This window comes from Mauremys reevesii, linkage group 27 (assembly GCF_016161935.1).
Source record: "Mauremys reevesii isolate NIE-2019 linkage group 27, ASM1616193v1, whole genome shotgun sequence".
NCBI classification, from domain to species: Eukaryota; Metazoa; Chordata; order Testudines; family Geoemydidae; genus Mauremys; species Mauremys reevesii.
The window spans coordinates 6,781,581-6,804,405 of record NC_052649.1 but is presented as its reverse complement, the minus strand read 5'-3'; the positions used below and the strand labels follow the sequence as shown (position 1 = coordinate 6,804,405).

Sequence of the window (22,825 nt, the reverse complement as noted above, 5' to 3'; positions counted from 1 at the left end):
TTTGTTTTCCATTGAATTACTCTCCTCGGTATGAACATTTTATACAAGAAATTTTTTAGATTATCCACAAGTGGCTCCTGACTACAGAAAATGTAAAGCTATATAAATCTTAAGAGGATTGGCTATTGAAATATAAGAGCCCCAGGACTGGAGGTAAAAAAAGGGACATCACAAAAGAATAATAATGCTTTCACAACTTTTCTTCAGTTTTCCAATTTCTATTTTAAGTTTATTAGCAAGATTTTGCTCCATAGTGTTTGATTCGAATGCTTGTACAAATCTGACATCTCACTTCATTGTTAGGACTGTATGTTCCAGGGTCACAAACCACTGCAACCAAACAAATATACAGCATTTCAGTCAGATGCCTTCCACCTTGGGCTGGGTTATACACATTATGGAATTTTCAAACTTTCAGCAAATCACTAAACTAGCTCCAGGTTATATTTTTGCATGCTGAATATTTCATATGGAGATAAGTGACCATATGAAGGAAAACTACATTCTTAATTTTAATATATTTTATATCAGTGATTTTTCATTTAATATTTTAGTGCTCCATTCCGACATACCCTGTAGGATAACTCTACCTGTATTACAGAATTCCTTTTTCAGTTTCTCTGAGATCAACACACTTAGCTTCACTTCATAACACAGTAGCCTGAACCAAAAGTCTGATCAGAAATTAAGGGCTCAATCCAGGGGCTGAGCACTTTGTCCCAATCCAGCAATGCACATTTACTTTGCTTAATATTGTGTAACATTGACTCTATGTGGCTGCCTTGCAAATTTCAGTTGCCATGAGCAATAGATGTGACTATTGGAAATGAGTAGTGACATGTAAATACCCCCAACCCCTTTCCTGAGAAGTTTTTCTGGAGGGTTAGCTATTTATTTTTTTAGGTATAAAACATATATGCATTGCATAGCCTTTGGGTAAACTCAGAATTTAAAAATACAACCTGTTCAAACTATAAGCTTGTTAAAAAACCAATACCAGCCTAGTAGATGGTGTGAAACTACAGATGTGATATATCTTGATTTTAGTAAAGCTTTTGACACAATCCTACAGAACATTCTCATATGCGGCTGCCCAGCTGTGGCGGGAAACCCCCCCCCCCCGCGGGGGAGGGGAACAGGACGTTCCGCAACTGCCCAGCCTCAGCGGGCTGCGGGGGGACCCTGCAGCTGCCCAGCTGCGGTGGGCGGCAAGGGGATCTTCTGAAGCTGTCCAGCCACAGCTGGGGGACCCCCAGGAGCTCTCAGGCACTGCGGGGGAGGAAGGGGGGTGAGGGAACTCAGCAGCAGGCTATCCCCGTGAGGGGTGGGGAACCCCCGAGCTCTCACTCGCTGCAGGTGGCGGGGGACCCCGGAGCCTCAGCAGCAGTGGGTGCTTAGCGGAATCCACCTCCCCATTTTGTCAGGAATATTTTTAGTCAAAGTCAGGGGCAGGCCATGGGATGCCGTGAATTTTTATCTATTGCCCATGATCTGTCCCTGACTTTTAGTAAAAATATCCCTGACAAAATTTTAGCCTTAATTATAGGAATTGTTAAGCACTGGAATAGGCTTCCAAGGAAAACTGTGGAATCCATGACACTGGAGGTTTGTAAGTACAGGTTAGACAAACACCTGTCCAGATGGTCTACATATATTTGGTCCTGCCTCAGCACAGGGGGCTGAACTAGATGACCTCTCAAGGTCCCTTTCAATCCTACATTTCCATGATTCTATAACTCAATTCTTTGCACTGTGTACTGAAAGCCAACACAAATAGAGGCTACATCTACACCGCACTTTCATCAGTAAAACTTTTGCCAACAAAGCTACCGTCCCTCTTTGGGGGTGGTTTTATTTTGTCGGCAGGAGAGCTTGCTCCTGACCACAAAGAGCGACTACACTGCGTGCCTTACAGCGACACGGCTGTGCTGCTGTGAGGTGCACAGTGAAGACACAGCCTGAGCGCAAGAACTAAAGACCTACTGAGAACGCCCTGCCTCCAGTAACCCTAAATTCAGAAATAGATACTGGTAGCAGGAGAACTCCTAGAACAGTTGAGCATTTACTTTAAAACAGCAGTACTACGAAAGTGAAAATTTCTTATTGATCCTATGTCCTGAGTCCTATAACTGATCTAAGAGCAAGAGGAGAAAGTCATTTAGCCATATTTCCAGATGGGCCAATGACAGCAGTGGTAGCCTTTATTACAGTATGATATGCATCAAATACTATCAACACTTTTTTCTTGGCTGTTTCCATTCCTGCCAACTTTATCACCTAGAATCTGAATGCTTCTCCAAAAGATAAACAGCAGCACACTTACTTTTATCACCAATATTTTATATATATATATATGGCAGAAAAACTGTAAGCAGGGTTAATAGATAATAATCTTTATATTGCTTGCTAAAAATATGGATACTTGATTTTTCTATAATTACCACAGCAACTAGCGCAGTCATTGTGGGTGTCATCATTTTTTCCAAAACCTGGACGACAGCTGTCAATGCGAGTAACTTCAAAACTATGGTCTATATAATGTATTGCAGGTACATTCCGAAACTCGTGCTTCAGAACATATGTTTGTTTACGGAAAAATTCTTCAATGAGATCTCTTGCCTAAAATTTAGGAACAATTAAATGATAAATATGACACTAGGATTTTGTTTTTTGTAGATCAGGTATATCAATAAATATATTTTGTCCTAATTCTGCTTGAATATGTATATGATATGCAATATGGGCCTGATCCGGCACCCACTGCACTGCATCCTGATCCAGAGTCTTTCCATTGGCTTTAGTAGGCCTTTAGGATCAGGGCTTTATAATGTATATCATAAACAATCACCACGAAGCTAAATGAACTATATATAAAACAGAAGCTACACTTGATAGTTTCTTTAAACTGTATTACAGCTACCAAATCATAATCCAAAGGTCTATGTTCTAGGAAAACTGAAATAAAAGATACAGTACATGTTAACATATTGCTAATTTTCATAATTTCATATTTTAGAAAATAAATGTATAAGCAACATTAACACTGGCCTCAGCAAATTTTGGATAAATATGACATTTTAATACAGTTTTCTATCTTGAGCTGAATTATTTAAAATCCAGACATCATATATACATTCCTGCTCTTTGCATACGGTGGATTGCAACCAGTCAAAATCTGTAGATACTAATGGTGAAATTCACTGTAGTGTGAAGGGACCATGAAAGCCTTCTATAACACTTAAACCCTACTGATCCACTGAATACAATGGTGGACAGACTACCCCGAATACAAAGAAAAGTACTTAAGAGTGGGACGTCTGTATGGATATCTGCATGTCCTTTTAAATAAGGGTGTGGGGGGGAGAAACATTCCACAATGGTCCAAAATTGGTTACATAGGGGACCACTGGGGATGGATGTGCGAAGGGGCCTCTAGTTCCCGTTTACATGAATCCAATAGGCTAAAATATTTGCATAGGAAACATGGAGTAGCAATGGCTACTGTTCCCTACCACATCTAGAATAGCTGCACCAAAGCACCACGGTCTGCTTGTGGATTGATGGAATAAATTCCTTCTCCATGCTGCGCTTGCTCTTCGAGACTTCCCTGCACAAAGCCCAATTATCTAGGGTTTGTACAGGGAAAAGTAAAGTTCACCTTTAACTAACTTTGTAGTCCATATTTTACAAACCCCCTCCCGGCAGCGGCTCCTTCCCTCATTTTGAGTTCTAAAATATTCACGTTTATTTAGGTATGCTTTCATTAAAAAAATTCTACCTCCTGAACTCTTCTGTTGGTTACATCTTCACAGTCATAAGAAATCTGTTGGCAAACTGCTTCCCATCCTGGGGCAAAAGGATTTACTATAGAGAAAAGGAGAAAGGGTATAAAGGCAAAACTGTTTTGTAATAGCTCATCACAAATACCTTGAAAAATACATTACAAAGGAGCATCCTGAAATTAGTGTCTTTCATTTGGAGATTTATTTTACAAAACACTGGCATGCAAACACCAGTCATCATACTGTTGCTGCTTATCTTTATATAACATTAATTTTATGCAATTACAATACAACTCAAGAGCAGATGCACTCTCTATTTTGCCTCAAATTTGTGAGGAAGAGTCATTTTATTACATTTGTTTCTGTGGTCAAGATATTGTTTTCATAACCATTGTTCTTGTGATCTAAAATACTTAATTGAGTTTTTAATAATAAAAATAAAGAGAAATGGATAATCAGGAAGGAAAGGCAACTTCGATTACCTCTGACTGATTAAAAACAGGTAAGGAAATACTAAGAAAACATGAACATATACAAATCAGTTAGTCTAGCTGGCTTGGCATTCTAGGATGTTAAAAGTATTAGCTAATGAACATTCTGAATGCTTAATAATTACTTCTAAAGGGTCACGGAGAACTGGAGAGATACAAGGTTCTGGAAAAAAAACTATGTGGTATCATTTATTAATAAGGGAAAAAGAGTGGTCCTGACGATTCCTATCTAGTGATATTAGTGTCATTCACTAACAAAATAATTACATTGTAAGACAAAAGATCTGGAAAGTAGAGATGGGACAGACTCAAACCCCCATATATACAAATAACTTCAAACTATGGAAAGGTCCAAATCCAGATTTGAACTTTGAGGCTTGTGAACATGGATGGTGGTGGTGGGGGAGCGTAATTCATTCACTCAGATGATGAAAAATTGCCACAAAGCAACTGCAGGTCCCATCGGATGAATTCTCCTCATGTAGGGCAGATACACAGTCAAGAGAAAATGTGTCCGAGGTGTCCCTGTACCTCATCAATTCCCCAGTGCCATGACACCTACAGAGAACATTATGGGTCAGCTATCCCTATGGATTTCAAAATGTAGAAACCTTGGAAACACCTGAATCCCTGGGCCCCAAAAAGGCTAAGCATTGGAAACTTTAAAATGCGAATTAAAAAAAATCTTTAAACAAGAAATAATGCATAGACTTCTTGACTACACAAAGGGATTTGTTGAGGATATCTGGTACAAATTAAAGTTAATGTTGCTAGAAACAGCATATGAAGTACTAGGATTGATTAAACGAGTGCCAAAAAGGATAAGAAGGAAGACTTGGTGGTGGAATCTTCAGGTTAAAAAAATCTGTGGATAAGAAAGAGGTAATTTTTTTAAAATGGCAGTCTGAGCAATGATATGTATATGGAGGTGAGAAAAGGGGCCATTAGAAGTGTCACAGCTAAAAATTTGGCTTGTGACAAACTATATAATCAACTAGGAGGCTATGACAGAGAAAAGACTGTCCAAAAACTCGTTAAGGCAAGAAAGAAAATGCTCATGTGCGTTTGTACATACTAGAAATAAACATGGTATATTGCAAACAAATGGTGAATCAATCAAGAATGTCTGGAGTGATTATTTTGAAAGAGTGACAAATGAGAACTCACAGGAGGAACTAAGAACATGTAAGCAGAGCCAGGTCATAACATTTCATACAGGAGGAAGCAGTTGTAGAGGTACTGAGGAATGTGAAAAAGAAGACAGCACATAGGCTAGATGAAGTACTGGTGGACGCACTGAAGTAAATGAGAAGGGACAGCATCAAGTATTTTACAAGTCTGTTCAATGATATTCTTAAGAAACAGAAAATGCTGGACGAATGCCATAAAAGCTTTGTGGTGTCCATTTTTAAACACAAAGGAGATATTATATTGTATGCTAATTATGGCCCAATTAAGCTGACATCACATACTATGAAAATATGGGAGAAGATTATTGAAAAGCATCTGAGAAGAACACTTGCGATTTGGAGGGGTCAATATGGATTTATGCTGGGAAGGGGTACAACTGATACCATATTTGCTCTATGAATACTCATGGAGAAGTTTAGAGACAAGAGACAGCAACTGGGCGCAGCCTTTGTTGACTTGGAGAAGATGTATGAATGTTTATCAAGAAAACTAGTTTGGTGGAATTTGCAATGGAGAGGTGTGCCAGAAGGGTATGTTGCCTTATTCAGGATATTTTTGATGGAGTGACTACTGTAATAGTCTGCTACAGCAGTAAATGTTTAGCTGTACTGCAGGGGTCAGTGTTGAATCTTCTTTGTTTGCAGTTGCCTTGGATGTGATAAGTGAGAATAAGAGAAGGGAGCTGCCTTGGAATATGCTGTTCAGGCCTTGTCTACACTTATTGGGGGTTTGAGGTGCGGCAATTGACACACTGGCAGGCGATTTAGCAGGTCTACCTGCTAAATTGACTGCTGATCACTCTCCCATCAACTCCTGTACTCCACCTGAATGAGAAGTGAAAGGGAAGTCAATGGGAAAGCGTCACCAGTCTATCTTGCGTACTGTGGACCCCGTGGTAAGTAGATCTAAGTATGTCGACTGCAGCTAAGTTATTCATGTAGCTGAAGTTGCATAACTTAGATCGATCTCCCCCGTAGCGTAGACATGGCCTCAGTGATCTGTGCAAAAGATTGTGAGCCCCTGAAATCCAACTTTGAACAGTGGCAACATAGAGCAGGCAGGACTTAGAGTGAATGTTAGCAAGACTGAGGTTGTAACTGAGGGAGGAGAACACACCATAAAGAATATTACAGGCAGAGAGCTTAGATAAATGAAAGAATCTAAATACATAGGATCAGTGGTTGCTGATAATAGTGCCCTTCTGAGTGAAGTCCAGCACTATACCAAAGCTGCTTGGTGCAAATGGTGGGAGCTGACCTCAGTCATCTGTGATAAAAGATGCCAATAAAATTAAAGGGTAGAGTGTAAAACTATAATTCTACCCATCCAAATGTGCAGAACAGAGACTTGGCCAGGCACAAGAAAATAAATCAGTATGCTTTCCACCACAGAAATGAAGATGCTGAGATGGTAAAATGGTTGCACACTCCATGATAGGAAAAGAAATGAAGTTGTGAGGGACATGATGCGGGTCGCCCCAAATGAAGACAAGTTGAGGGAGGCTAGGCAACATGGTAGGAACGCTGAGCAACGCTGAGACAGCATCAGCCATGAGCCAAGCTGTGGAGGATACATTGAGGATGAGAGCATGTGCAGCAGTGTGTGGTGTACATGGGTCCTAGCAGACCCAGAACAGTACTATGTATGCATGAAGTGCCGCCTAAATAGAGCCCTAAAGAGGCTGCTGGAGGAGAAGATCCAATAGAGCTGCAGGTAGAAACCCTGGTAGAGCATAGAAGGGGGGGAGCAGAGCAGCTGATGGTGGCAGTGGTGACTGAAAGGAAATGGGGGCCAGGGGGGGGGGGGGGAGGGGGGGGCTAAGGGTGGGGGGGGGAGGATGGATGAGGAAGTGCGGAAGTGGAAGCATGTGAAGAGAAGCAGGCCCAGAGAAAAAAAGAGAGAGAGAGAGAGGAGGGAAGGAGTGGGAAGGAAGGTGGGGAGAGAGAGAGAGAGGGGGGAGGGTGGGAGGGTGGGGGAGGAGGAGAGGCCAAGGAAAGAGAAAGAGAAGGAGTCCAAGAGGGGAGAGAGAGAGGGAGGCATGAGAGGAGGGGAGGAAGTGGGGGTGTGGGTGGCTTAGGAGGAACCACAAGGAATGATAGGAATGATAGGAATGAAGGAGGGCGGAGGGAAGAGGGGCGAGAGGAGGGGATAGGTGAGAGGACCAGGCTGGATTGAGGCATTGGGGGATTCCATGGATTGAAGGTTGAGGGGCCTGTGGGAGACAGGCTCCAGAGAACAGAAAACCAGCTGTGAGAAGGCGCTAAAAAGTACCAGGTGAGAGGATGAGGAGAGGTTGAGGGAAGAAGGAGCAGGAAGAGGGCCAGAACCCTTCATCCTTCATGTAGGAACGATTGAGCGAAGAGAGGCAGATTCTGACTAGAGAGGATCAAGGAGGATGGCAGAGGTGGGCAGGGCTCTGAGAAATTGGGGGAAAGGGAGTCTTCAGTGGGGGATCTACAGCAAAGGGGGGAAGGGCGCCAAGTGATACAAGGGATCGTGAGGTGGTGTGGCAAGGAGGAGGGAGGGGGGAGAGGGCTTTGGGCAGGGGGAGGCCTTGGGGACAGACAACTGTTGGGGACAATGGCTCCACGGAAGTAGGGAAGGAGTAGACTTCTGGGAAGGGAGTTGACTTAGAGGAAGGCTGGCTCATCTGATTAAAAAAAGAGCGGGGGAGAGACAGGTGGAGAGGTTGGGGGAGAGGTCCAACAGAGGAATGAAATTTATACAGAGAGAGGAGAACAACAGACAGACAGGAGATATAGCCAGATAGGGGAAGATGGGGGACAGATACTAGGAAGACAGATCATACTACAAGTACTCACTCTGGTCATACTGTGTCCCTAAAGTCCTGGTGAAAAAGGTGAGAAGAAGCAAACAGCAAAAACAGCAAAATTAAAACCAATGTTTGTTTTAGGTAACAAAATGGGAGAACTGGGAAGAACGTGAAACAGGAAAAATGAACCGACATGGTAGGACGGTACAGGGTGGGAGAGTACAGTAATGGAAGGGTAGAGGTATGTAAGGGGGTATGTGCTGTAAGGTAGACCGGGATGCAAAAGAAGGTGGGGAGTAGCATTGTATGTAAATAATGAGGTGAAATGTAATGATATATATATAGCAATGCAATGGATTGGGCAATGGATAATGGGGAGTCTGTGACTGGAAGAAAACTACTAGAGGGATAGGGTATAGTGAGGGTGTGGATAGGATAGAGCCTCCTGGATATAGATGGATAGAGGTTAATAATTAATTAGGGAAATAATAATAATAGGAAATAACTTGTGATGGGGATTGAATTCCCCCGGATAAGATATAGATATAGAAATGAGTAAATAATAATAGCATATGAATTTCTCCTTCTTTAGATAGTTGAGTAAGATCAATTAGTCGTTGAAGTTTTGACCACCGACGAATTTTGGGACGAGGAGGATGGTGAGTTGAGGAGTGAGGAAGGAGTTGTGAGAATAGAGTTGGGCCTTAAATCAGTGGTCAGTGATCATGACAATGAAGTTTCAAAATAAAAAAAAGGATTTAAATCAAAAAATTCTAGGTTTAAGAGGTTTACGATTTTTAAAAACTTAAGGTTACTAAATTAAGAGTGGTAAGGACTAACATTGATAGGATCTACAGGATAGGGATCTAAAGGCAGATGATGCCTGGGGCAGGAGTTGTCAGAGTTGGAAGGTTAGAAGGGAAAAAGGCTTGTAGGAGGCAGTTTTTGGTAGAGTTGGGATAGGAAGGAGTTCTTATTGGGAGCGTGAATGAGGGCAAGGAGGGGAAATTGGAAAAAAGGAAGGAGATCAAAAAAAAAAAAGGAGGAGAAAGCAAAGAAAGGCAAAGGCAAGGAGAAAGGAGATGGGCGAAGGGAGAGAGGGAAAAGGAAATGGGAAAAAAGAGCAGCGAAAGGTTAAAAAGCAAACTAGGAGGGAAAGGTTTAAGAAGGAAAAAAAGGAAAGAAAAGTGAGAAGGGAGGAAGAAAGAAAATGAAGAGGAAAAGGAGATAATCTGAGCGAATATTTTGGGCTGATCTTTGATGAGGCTGATATATTTTGGATCTGCTATGAAATGCTGATGGAATAGTGAGGAAGGGACTGATGGGAACAAGAGATGGAGGGGTAGAGGCTAAGAGAATTGGGGGTAGCTGAGGTAGAAGCCAAACTTGAACAGCTAAACGGAAGTAAAAATCAAAAGAATATCGAATTAGCGAATCGTTAAGCGAAAATAAATTGAAATTGAAATTGATTTTCATTGATTTTTAATAAATCTCTAAACTCAATATAAATTAAATATGCAAAAGAGAATAAAAAGTTTATAATATAAAGAAAAAAGGTTTAGAAGGGAGAGTATAGTTGCAAAGTCATGGATTAGTAAGTAAAGGTAAGTGGAAAAAGTCATGGGAAAAGATTTAAGTTGAAAGAATGGCATTTTGGACATTGAGGAGGATGGATTTAAGGGACAAAAACCTTGGAAAACCAACGAAAACCAACCTGATTTTTTTCAGGGAAATTTCAGTTCTTTTGAAAAGAGACAGATTTTTTGAATTGATGATGAGATGATAATTAAATTATTTGGAACGAATGAAATTGGGGAAGAAATAATGGATGGAAGAAAAGGGGGGGGAGGAGAGAAATGGAGGGGGAGAGGGTCGTAGGGAAGGGGAGGAGGAGAGGGTGTTATTGAGTCGTATTTTGGGGGTCGGGTTGGAGGGGGAGGGGTTAGGGATTGATTTTTTTACTGGGGAGGTATTGGATTTAGGTATGAGTTTAGTGATAACCTTTGAAAAGGATCGGGATGGATTGGAGGAGAGAGTGAGAGTAATGATGGAAAAGATTTGGGAGACAGTAAAAGGAGGAATTGTGAGGGATATAAACAGGAGATACTTGGAGGAACTGAAACGTTATATATGGAAGGAAGTGAAATTAAGAGAACTAAAGTAAGGAGTGAGAGGAAGGACTGGAAGTAACAGAGGAGGAGTTATAGGAGGAGGGTGGTTGTGATGTGGATGACTATGGATGGGAATGACATGAGGAGGCAAAAAGCTAAGAGTGTTAATGAGATGCATTAGGGGAGGTATGTGGCTAAGGGATAAGCGGGTGCTAGTCCCGTTATAAGGGTGATAAGTAAGTGTATATTTAAGGTAGAAGTATGAATTTAAGTCCCATTTGAAGATTTTGAGAATTGTGTGAGGTTTTGGGATCCCATGTTTGTGAAGGATGAATTAAACTGAAGTTTGGTACAAAGGAGAGAATGGAGAAAAGAGAGGAATGAATGATTATGAGGAAAGAAGGAAGGGAGGAGGGATGAAAGAGGACTTTAGAGGAGAAGAAGGATAACTAATAGGGAGAAGGATAAGAGGAGATATACTCTTTAAATAAATCATAGGAGAGGAAAAATTAAGCGGAGAATCATTGTAGTGCAGAAATTGTCAGCCAGGAATTAGGAACAGTGGACAAAGGGAAGAAAATGAGGCTTGAAATAAGCTAGTTTAGAAATGGTAGATAGGAGACAAGGATGACTTTAAGCCAAAGGAAGATAAGTTTATGGTGGGGAAGGATTGGGAGAATGGGGGGATTAGAGGTTATATTAAGGTTAAGGATATTGGTGTTTTGGGATGAGGTCAAATGGGTGCTTGTTAAGTTGATAGGGACTGTATCATGGGTCAATATTGTTAGTCTTTTGATTTTCCAGCTGGGGAGGGATGGTGTGGCCCTGGGGTTTTTATGCTGGGGCAGGGGATTGGCAGTGGCCGGGGGTGGGGGAGGGCTTCCTCCGAGGGTGGGGGGGGGGTCAGGGGGGGTGCCGAAGCATCATGGGATCGTGGTGGTTCGGGGGCAATATGTCCAATGGAGAACTGAGAGTTATGTTGATAGGCTGGCCCTTGCAATGATCATAGATGGAAGATGACCAAGGGGAAGGCCAAAGACTTGGTATATGGACCGGATAACAGTGGACATTAGAAAGACTAATTTGCATGACAACCAGGTGTACAATCATGAGTTTTGGAAGAAGACTATAAAAGTTGCCAACCCCAAATAAGGAAGTAGCAAGAAACAACAAGAAGAAAATAGCAAGAAAGATAAATCTGATCATTTTTCTGACAGAATTACAACATTCATGAAGAATCATAAATGAACTATATCTGGACTTTAGTAAATGATCTTCTGGGAATGGGCAACAGGTATGGATCACTTCATTCCCTCTGAAGCACCTGGCATTGGCCACCATCAGAAGGCAGGATACTGGGCTAGATAGACCTATGGTCTGACCCAGTATGGCCGTTCCTATGTTTCCCAAGGCCCTTTGCAAACAACACCCCTGTTAGAGAATAACCTTTGCCACTAAGGTTGTAAAAAGTACAGTACTATAAATTCAACTAACTCATAAGCTGCATTATAGCTCCATCTGTGGGCTAACAAGAAAAAATACAGAAATTCTAAAGAAAAGCAGAGAAGCAACATACATGGGAACTTATGACTCTGATATAATTGCAAATGTTATTTTTATTGTCCTTACATTAACTCTTTTGTTAATAAAGTAACAGTGTGACACTACCTCTTAAACAATGCTTAAATCTGTTACCTTGAAAAGTAACAAATAGCTCATCCAGGAGGCCATGCTTTGGTATCTTGATGACATGACATTTGTATGATGGTTCTATAACATGACATGTCAAATCAGAGATTAAATCATTCAAGATTTTCTTCAGCTCTTCAAAGAATTGACCATTAGCTGCTAGTCTGCACTCTTTTGTAGTAAACCGAACAGATATCTGGTATGTATAGTCAGGCTCCCGATATGCTTAAAAAAATTAGTATACACATAAGTACATGCAATATAATGTCTCTCTCACACATATTATATTTCCTATGCAGTACTATTCTTTGTACCTTATATATTAAATAGACTTTTATTTAGAGGCAAACCAATTTGTTTAAGTATTAAGCATGATGGGCCAAAAGCATCCTTGATATAGCTTCCCTGACTTAAATGGTGTTACACTATTAATTTAGTTTGATATGCACAAGAATTTTCGTATGTGTATGCACTATATTTTTATATGACTATGTGCCTAAATACCAAACATGGGAAAATGTTATATGTCAAAATAGCTACAGAACATGGCCATTGTTGAGCCTGTGCACTTGCTTAAAAGGTAGACATAACTGAAACGTGATGAGAAGTTGTTAAAAAAGTACTTCATGTACCTGCATTTTAGGGTGGAGAGTTTAGAAGTCTGACTAGAAAGAGAAATTACATCTGTTTCTTTCTCCTTTCATTTATTTTTTTATAATTGTTTTTTGGGAGAATGATGGGGTTGCTAAACTGCACAATCTGTCACCCTTCCACCACTTGTAACACATGTCATCAACTAAGATCAGACCAGGACAGAAGCTCATCTTTGACACCTCTTCGGAACAAGATCACAGACACACCAGAGCCTCCTCTTCTGACCTTGGGTACCTTTGGGGGATGGCAGGAAGAAGGCAATGACCTCATCTATTTTTCCCAAGGGTAAAGATTATTTCATTCTCAAGGACAGTCACCACATACTCTTGGCAGTTGTGTTGATTTGACTGAAATCAAAGTTGTATTGAACTGACTTTTCAAAAAACGGTATTTAGAATAATAAAGATGTTTAACACCAAGGTGCTTGAAAATGTAATTTACATTCTGGAGTACAGTGCTAACTGTGTTTAATAAACCAATATTCAGAAAAGTCACATGCACTACTGTACCAGCAAATATGGTCTTACCATATACCATAAATTTATATGTCTTAAATTTCTCTCTCTCTTCTTGTATGTCAGTGTTGATGGTTTTATAAGAAAGAGTGCAAGTATAAGATCCAGACATAGACTCCTGAAAACCTCTCACCATCAGTTTTCCTGTTTCAGTGAGATTGACGTAACTTTGTCCTAAAATGGAAACAGGAAACTACCTGATTAATATTGGAAAAATACTGATGCATAATTTATGTAGTATGCTAACAGATGACAGAAGATATATTTACCTTTACATAGGTATATCAATTTACTTATAGATGTTGGTCTGGATCTAATGACTTACAGGACTTCTTGCAAATCTCATTTTTTTCCCTCAGGCATTTGAAAATTTGGAAGAGGGAATATAACTGTAGGGGTCCAGAATTATTTGACAGAATGGAGGATTTGCAGCAGGTTATCTTAAATTATTGCACTTAAGATGTATTTTTAAGTTATGTTAAGTGTGCTGAGAACATAAAGATGGGAGTGCTTTTAGCACTGCTATATATTGAAATAAAAATATACACTTTATATATAAAAATACTAAAACAGCCTTTAAATATATATCAAAGGTCACGTTTTTACATCCCTTAGTAAAGTACAAATCATGCTTCGTGTATTTATTTGTTGAGAATACTTCAAAGCATCAACTGTTTTGGCAACTTAAGAACAGGTGAAAATATGCTCTTGATATGCTAGTAAAGTGAATACCCAACTAATATTATATACGTGAAAACTGCTTAGTTTTTTAAAAAGTAATTCATTTTTTTCCATTTATGGTATTCATAATACCATTGTTGGTGTTCAAACTAGTGGAGTGAGGAATGTTTGTGTGTTTACATCTGTAAGCTGATGGAGTGGGCCAACTGGATCAGCTACAAAGTCTTTTACCAAGTGAAGCTTTTCTCCAGTTTTATTCTTGATCCTGTCTGTGCTTACTTAACAGCAACAAAAAAGGAAAATATAGATTTGAACAGAAAAATCCCAAATCAAACAACAACCCAGCCCACTAGGCGTGGAGCTCCACCTTCTCCATAATCTCTCACCCATTTGGTTACCAAGCAGCGATTTTTAATAGTGCTTCCAGTTTCCCTCTAAGTGCCTGATTGGATATTCAATCCCCAGCCCTGCTTCCTTAATCTACTTTATAGATCTGTGTCAGTTATGTGAAGAAAATTACCTCTTTTCTTTATGGAAATCAGGAAGAGCTTCAAAACAAATTCTGACTAATCACACATTATTATTTCTTCTGGAAAATGGCTTAAAGAAATGAACGTTAATGGAAGCACCCATGAACAAATTCACATAGGATAATATGACCCACAAGTCACACCATCTCACTGATGATAGGGATCACCAAAAACTTAGAAAGCGTGATCTCACATACAGAATTCTGAAATATACTGAACCATTAGTGATGGAATTAATTTTTTTCTGTAAAAGAGTAGAGAAACAGAAAACAAAGATTTATCTCAGCAAAATTTTTCATTTTGCCATTACATATGGATTGCTTCTAGTTATGTTATATTCAGAAAAATCTGATTCTGTGGGTTAGTAGGTGATGGAATAAACATGGAACCAGTAAGACTGTATATAAACTGTAATGAGGAGAAAGGAACTTGCCTTTTAGAGTCTTTCCATTGGGTCCAATCCATAAATAGTTTGGATCTATTACTTCTTTCTGAGAAAGTGCCAAATCCATGCATACTAGAAATGGACTATTTGTATACACTTTAACATAAATGTTCACTGCAATACAAGAGAATGAATTAAATAACCAGCAATGCTGAACTGAACAAAATTACTAAATATCAATTTATATATACGTATATATTATTTCTTTACTTTTTTAGGTGCAACTTGCAAAATTAGTTCAGCGTTACACTAATCTCTTAATGGCCTTCTTTATTATTATTTATTACTTTGTACTGTGGAACTATCCACAATGTGCTTCATACTGTCCAGATATACTGGAAAACATGGTCCTAGTCCCAAAGATTTGACAGTCTAAGAATATCAGATCTCCAGTTTGCAGCTGAGGTGGTGAGAAGGCAAGAAGTACCTGAACCCTTATTCTGACATTAAATACAGGCAAGTCTTACCTTATGCGGGGGTTCAGTTTCGCGGTTATTGCATAAAGCGAAAACCGCGTATACGCAAAATTATATCCCCAAACCCTTTAAATCCCACCCGCAGCTCTGGCAGCTGGGCCGGGGGGGCATTTAAAGGGCTCCTCCGGGCTTCCCACTGCGGCAGGGAGCCCAGTGGAGCTCTTTAAATGCTGGCCCTGGCCCGGCTGCCGGAGCTGCGGGTGGGGTTTAAAGGGCTCCGCCGGGCTTCCCGCCGCGGCGGGGAGCCCGGAGGAGCCCTTTAAATCCCGCCCGCAGCTTTGGCAGCTGGGCTGGGGCTGGCATTTAAAGGGCATGAAGCTCTACGGTGGCTGGAGCTTCGGGCCCTTTAGTTCGCCACAGGGGCTACCAGCCACCTTTGCAGCTGGGAGCCCCGTGGGTGATTTAAAGACCCTGGGACTCCCAGCCACAGCTGGAGCCCCAGGACCTTTAAATCTTGAGGCCACGCCCCTGACTCCGGGCCGTACGCGTAAAGTTGAAATCGCGCATGTTAAATGCACGTAAGTTGCGACAGACCTGTACTTACAAAATTCTATAGTGACACCACCGGGGAAAAGTGTTTGTTAAACCACAGCTCTGCATCATGGGAATAGTATTGTTGGAATCACCAGCAGTTCAGCAGCACGTGTTGTTCCCATGATGTATCCTGATAAAGGTTAATGCTTTAATATAATAAAGGCTCGTGCTAAAATACAATAAATTGACCACTGCCAGCACTTAGATTTTACACCCCAGAAAAACAAAGATTCAAGGGCATTTTTCTAACATGATCTATTTAATTTCTCATTAAATAATAAATTGTGCTCCCATTGACTTTGGCTCACCTCCCACCCAAATTAAAGTTCTTCTTTAGAGTTTTTCTAAATCAGTTTCCATTGTAACTTTACTAGGTAGTTGTAAACATGTGGTGTTAAACTTTTTGTAGAATAAATCTATTATATTAAATCTATTAACTGTGCTGACCAATCAGATACTTTATGGGGTCAATCTGGTAAATGAACAAAAAGGAAAGAAATGAACAAGTACAGACTGGATCCATATGGAAACGAATAAGCTATAGCCCTACTCTATATCCTAGCTACATCATTTGTAGGATCTGTTACAATGGGTATGGAATAAAAAATTTTCCACTGATGTTGGGTGTGTAACAGGTTTCTATCAATGCTACTATGCCAGTAACTGTACTTGTTTCCCACCAGGCACGACCATTCGCCATCCCCAAATACTCTACCACTCTAAGTTACCCACCATGTAGTAGCGAAACAGGTATTTAGAGAGCAATTTGGACTCTCTGAACCTTGGGACAAAGGCTTTTTAAACACCTTTTACCTCAAAACAAGTTTTTTCTCAAACCCACCTCCATGTATGTCAGAATGGGACCCTGATTAAGGAATTCACACCAGAACCATGTCTAATGTATATGCCGTCCTTTGATTAAAAATACATAATTGTTCTCTTTTATCTTTCTTTACTGTGATTCAGTTAAAAACATTATAGCCTAGGCCAGAGGTCTCCAAACTACGGCCCGTGGGCCTGATCCAGCCCGGGGCTTCCATTTGTCTGACCCTCCAATCAACAAGGGAGAAGCGAACAGCTGAGTAGGCATGCGGAGCAGGCATGGGGAGGAGCTGCCGGCAGCAGCTCACGCAGGGCGGCAGCATAGCTGAGCTGTGCAGAGGGGTGAATGCCCCCGGGAGCCAGTGTCCCCCAAAAAGGGGAGCCAAATTAGGGGAGAGTCGTTGCTGCAGCCGTGCAGGCACAGACCCGCCTTAGAGTAAAAATACAAGCCAGATGCTTGATTACATCTCCAGTGAATGGAGTAAAGAAGATGGAAATTAACACTTCCATAATGGTTAAATTTTAACTACAGCACTAATAGAACCAAACAATATTTGTATGATACAAATGTGTGAGTTTTTAGAAATTAAAAAAAATGGGAAATTTTTAATGTATTGACAAATATTATGTGATTTCACAGTACCTGCATCGATTAACTTTTATACCTGATTTAGAATTTAATGCAACACTGACACAGTCTTGTTGTTTAGCAATTTTGCATATATTTAATTTCTTTAACAGTTGCTTCGGCCTGTGAAGCCCCTTCAAAAATCTAATATGGCCTTCATCTGCTAAAGTTTGGAGACCCCTGGCCTTGGCCAAAACACAGTTCTGCATACCTGACTTACAGTCCTTAGTGAAAACAGACTCTCCAAGACTGAGCAATGTTGATAGCTTGTAGAATGAATTATCATTTTGCCAATACCTTTTTCATTTTATATAAAAACCCATTAAGTGCACATCCTACTGCTCCATGCAATCACTTAATTCAAAGATCTTTCTGTTTACAATGTCCTTTATTGCACAGTGGGTATGATTTGTTGACAGCTTTCAGATTACAGTAATTGAATTGTTCCAGTTGGGAATAATTTGAAGTAAAAAATTTAGTTACCTATTTTACGATATCCATTTCCTGTTTATATGCTTGAAGAATTATGTAATTTTCTATATAATTAGGATTTGAAATTCTTGCTATAATAACACAGCCACAGTCACCTACATATGTACATTTGTTTATATGCTTTATTGCTGCATTTATTATATTTGTATTAATATTGCATTAAAATGCTTACTTAGATCTTAACTATAAAAATAATCACCTTGATGTTTGATGTTGCCATAAATATAATTCTTTTTAATTACTTTAACAGAATATTGTTCTTCATCAATTGCAGCTTCCACTGTAGAGAAAACACAGTAACACTTAAAAAAACATTTTAAAAATCAAATCTGAATGTAGTTTGTTTCCCCTTTTATTTTACTCTTGAAGTTCTCCTCTCTTCCATCCTTTTCTTAAAAAAAGGACTCCTGTTTACTGTTCGAGTAGTAAACCTGTCTTGACTTTGGAGCCTCTAAACTGGCTAAATATTTCACTTTCCCAAAAAATGTAAGTAATTAAGGAAGCTGTTTAAAAATTTGCAGCTCTCAGCTACAAAACTTGTCAAGCTTGCATGAAACTTACAGAATGGGCATTACTTCCCTGATATAAATACATAATAAACAAAAACCTGGAGTTTGGAGCCAGAAGAGTGTGGAAGCAGGGAAAGAATTAACAAGGATTTGAAGGGAATTTTAATGCATGTCAGACAGTTAGCAAGAGTTAGGCTAGCTGTGACCCTAATGACGTGAGATTTGTAGAAGCAAGGACAGTGTGAGACATAGGGAAAGAACTGTGTACAAAGTTATTACGACCTTGTAACTGATAACCAAATATGCAGGCTTGCTTTTTCTTAGGAGTGAGACAAACAAGATAGCAGAATGGCTTATGTATAAACAAAATGTAGTTGTTGCTCTCTATTGTCTGTATTATTGCTAGTTATTGTCTGTAACAAAAGTATAAAGGCTTGCTGTAATTGTTTACCAGTTGAGAGACCTGTCCAGGACTGGGCGATCCTGTGTCCTATGGCACTCTCTCCCTCCATTGTAATTACTGGAGAAATAATAAAGTATTTGATTTTGCTGCACCCAAACGAAAAAGCGAGAACTGAGTTTTTCTCCGACAAGAGTTACCTACTGGTCTGAACCATTTTCTGCTGTTTAAAGTCCTGGGTTCAATTTCTAATCCCAGTCATTCACTATCCAGGTCAGAAAGTTCTGTGGAAACAGCACGCTTTGCCCAAAAGGTGAAGGAAGTGCTTTGCACCGCTTAACTAATCAATAGCAGTGCCCGTGCTAATCCACTGGAGGTCTTAAACAGGAATATTTCGGAGGTCACCCCTATACAATATCTATTAATAATTAATGGGGGCAGGGCTGTGAGTTGCTCAGGGCCCTTAAGCAATTGCTTTGTCTGCTTATGCCAAGCACTGTCTTTGATCAACTTCAGCACCTCTGAATAGTTACAGATTTCAGTGAACAAGTTAGAGATTTCCATTAACAGTCTCTGAAAGGAATACTGTTTATTTATAATTTGCTGGGGCCCCAACTCCCGACACCCCATCTGACTTTGGGGCAAAAGAACTCATCACTATGGTTATGTAACGCCCACTTCAGAAGGGCATCTCACCACAGCTGGGATTGGATTAGGGACACACCTGCTGAGGTTGCAGGAGGCCCTGATTTCTCTGACAAAATTGGGGTTCAGGGAAGCCACAGCATTAGTGACCTTGTGGAGAGTGTGGGGCCCATGTCTCTGTGCTTGTTTCCATGTCCACCGAGCACTTTAAAGGGAGTCGGCCCCCTTTTGATGAGCACTGGGGCCCAGTCCGTGTGCAAGGGCTTCTCTCTCAGGGGAGCCCCCAAATGGGTGTGAGGACCGTTGTCCCAACATTTTGGGGGCCCTCAATGACTCCTGACCCAGGGTTTCGCTGAAGGCCTCCAGGCCAGTGGGATGGCCCATTCTGGTGTCTGGCTGAGGCCAAGAGGTATTGGTGACGACCCCCGCGGAACAGGAGGCCTTGATGGTTTCTGATCGCAGGGAATAAGGGGCTCTGGGACACTACAATGGCCCCTTTTAGCTCTGATCTCAGAGCGAGGGCCACCGGGAGACCCTGGTGCGCCTCTGCCATCCACAGCCGCAGGGTGAGCGCTGGAGACCCGGGCAGCCCCCACAGCGAGTGAGGACACCAGGCTCCCCCGTTACCTTGGGTCAGAGCAAACAAGGCGTTCAGCAAAACCCCCAGCGGCAGGAGAGCGGCGCTGCAGAGCGCAGGGCTCAGCCCCCAGCCGCCCCCCTGCATGGTCAAGCGCAGCCCCGTCCCGCGCCAGCCTGGCTCCCTGCCAAGGAGAGGGGGCGGGGCACGGCGCTCGAGCGCCCCTCGCAGCCCCGCCCCCGCCCGCAGCGTTCTAACCGCCGCGGCGCGTGACCAACAGCTGTGCGCTGCCCGCCTTTTTTTCGCCTGTCGCGGCTATAGCGCGAGCCTCGCCGCCTTGCCCGCCTTTCTGCATGTGGCATGTCCGCAGCCCCAGGCCAAATGCCCTTCCCGCCTGTCGCCCGTGCAGCGGGAGGCCAAATGTCCTTCCCGCCTTTTTCTCGCCTGTCGCGTCCGCAGCACGAGGCCAAATGCCCTTCCCGCCTTTTTTCCGCGTGTCGCGTCCCCAGCGCGAGACCAAATGCCCTTCCCGCCCCTTTTCCGCCTGTCGCGTCTCCAGCGGGAGACCAGATGCCCTTCCCGCCTTTTTTCCGCGTGTCGCGTCCGCAGCGCGAGGCCAGCCAAATGCCCTTCCCGCCTCTTTTCCGCCTGTCGCGTCCGCAGAGCGAGGCCAAATGCCCTTCCCGCCTCTTTTCCGCCTGTCGCGTCCGCAGCACGAGGCCAAATGCCCTTCCCGTCTCTTTTCCGCGTGTCGCGTCCGCAGCGCGAGGCCAAATGCCCTTCCCGCCTTTTCCGCGTGTCGCGTCCGCAGCGCGAGGCCAACTGCCCTTCCCGCCTATTTTCTGCCTGTCGCGTCCGCACCACGAGACCAATCGATGTATTCGCCTTTTTTCCGCCTGTCGCGTCCCCAGCGGGAGACCAGATGCCCTTCCCGCCTTTTTTCCGCCTGTCGCGTCCGCAGCGCGAGGCCAAATGCCCTTCCCGCCTTTTTCCCGCCTGTTGCATCCGCAGCACGAGGCCAAATGCCCTTCCCGCCTTTTTTCCGCCTGTTGCGTCCCCAGCGCGAGACCAAATGCCCTTCCCGCCCCTTTTCCGCCTGTCGCGTCCGCAGCACGAGACCAAGCGACCTATCCGCTTTTCCGCCTGTCGCGTCCGCAGCGCGAGGCCAAATGCCCTTCCCGCCTTTTTTCCGCTTGTCGCGTCCGCAGCGAGACCAATCGGCCTACTCACCTTTTTTCCGCCTGTCGCGTCCCAAGCGCGAGACCAGATGCCCTTCCCGCCCTTTTCGGGCCTGTCACCTCTGCTGCGCGAGGCCAAATGCTCTCCCCGCCTTTTTTCCGCCTGTCGCGTCCGCAGCGCGACACCACTCGCCCTACCCGCCTTTCTTTCGCCCCGTTGTGTCCCTAGCGCGAGACCAAATGCCCTACCCGCTTTTTCGCCTGTCGCGTCCCCAGCGCGAGACTAACTGCCCTCCCCACTGTTTTTCCGCCTGCCTTGTCCGCAGCGCGAGACCACTCGCTCTACCTGCCTTTTCCCGCCTGTCGCGTACGCAGCGCGAGACCAAATGCCCTACCCGCCTTTTTTTCTCCTGTCGCGTCCCCAGCGCGAGGCCAAATGCCCTTCCTGCCTTTTTTTTCCTTCTGCCTGTCGCGTCCCCAGCGCGAGACTAAATGCCCTTCCCGCCTTTTTTTCCGCCTGTCGCGTCCACAGCACGAGCCCAATCGCCCTACCCGCCTTTTTTCCGCCTGTCGCGGCAGATGCATGCGAAGCCAGCCAGCTCTTCCCGCCTCCTTTCTGCTCCCATTTGCTACCTTCATTCTCCAGGGAGGCGCCTCTTTCCTCCCTTAAAGGGAGTCCCTGTCCCGTGGGGGGAGGGGCTGCCTCACTCAGCTGCCCGCCTGAAGGGCCGGGTGGGGCTGATAGGAGGCCAGCATCCCCCCTCTTTAATAAAACTCCTGGGGGGGTTCCCCCCTTTCTACCCCATTCTGCACCCCAGGACAGTAAACCAAGTTGCAAAGTGCAAAAGCATAATTCTCCTTCCTTGGGATTGACCCACCCAGAGCACCACTAGGCCATCTGTCCTCAACACCTCCGTGCCCCACACCAGTAGAAACCTTGTTATAACCATGCCCAGACATTATTTCCAAATACCAGAACACAGTGCTCCACATCCTGGCTCACACCGCTAGCAACAATATTAGAAAAACCTTCAGGGACCCTGAGAGAACTGGGACACGGTGATGTCTGCCCCTCCTTCGCGCAGCTAGAAACAGCACTGCACTATAACCATGTTTGGAAACCATTGCTAGGCACAGTGACAGTATGGTTTGTGTCCCCATCACGCTCTGTCAGCTTTCACAATTTAATTGTGAGCCGTGCAATGTTTAGTGTTTTTCTTAAAGCACCAGCTTCTGGAGGCATGTGATGAGTTGAGACTGTTCAACTTTTTTTTTTTTATTTTAAGTAAATTTTTAGCACTGATTGTGGCAAAAAGCTTGAAAATGTGATCTTGTATCAAAATCTAAAATGCAAACAAAAAGAACTTCAGATTTATTGTTTTTAAAAATATCATAATTTTTAAACCAATCTCATGATTTTGGGGGCCTGGCTCAACTTTTTTGAACATTTGGGGCAGGTAACACTGCATTTCTAAAAACGGTGTTAAAATAACCATGTTCAGAAAATGTGCCTGGACACAGTATTCATATTTGACATTGTTAGAAACAGTCATATAACCGTGTTCGGAAATCATGACGAAGACTTTAGCTAACAGTATTTAGAAAGAAAGAAAGAAACCTCTCAAGGGAATAATATTGAATTATGAAAGGAAAATGTTGAGATTGAAAACACAATTATGGACTAAAACATTAGTGTTTTTAA

General features: G+C 42.7%; 1 protein-coding gene across 3 annotated transcripts; it reads right to left on the bottom strand.

Moving 5' to 3' along the window:
• Positions 1–202: 202 nt before the first annotated feature.
• On the bottom strand, positions 203–21,357 carry ZPBP2 (zona pellucida binding protein 2). 3 transcript variants are annotated; one of them, XM_039516293.1, is made up of 8 exons: positions 21,176–21,357; positions 18,014–18,094; positions 14,851–14,976; positions 13,219–13,380; positions 12,044–12,262; positions 3,779–3,864; positions 2,442–2,619; positions 203–330 (listed from the first exon to the last, which is right to left on the bottom strand). In XM_039516293.1, exons 3-8 carry the CDS (start codon positions 14,927–14,929, stop codon positions 233–235), a joined length of 822 nt encoding a protein of 273 aa, XP_039372227.1. In that variant the 5' UTR covers positions 14,930–14,976; positions 18,014–18,094; positions 21,176–21,357; the 3' UTR covers positions 203–232. The 3 variants fall into 3 exon arrangements, with proteins under 3 accessions (XP_039372227.1, XP_039372225.1, XP_039372226.1); XM_039516291.1 differs by lacking the exon at positions 21,176–21,357 and adding an exon at positions 19,996–20,434; XM_039516292.1 differs by lacking the exons at positions 13,219–13,380; positions 21,176–21,357 and adding an exon at positions 19,996–20,229.
• Between the last annotated feature and the right edge of the window lie 1,468 nt (positions 21,358–22,825).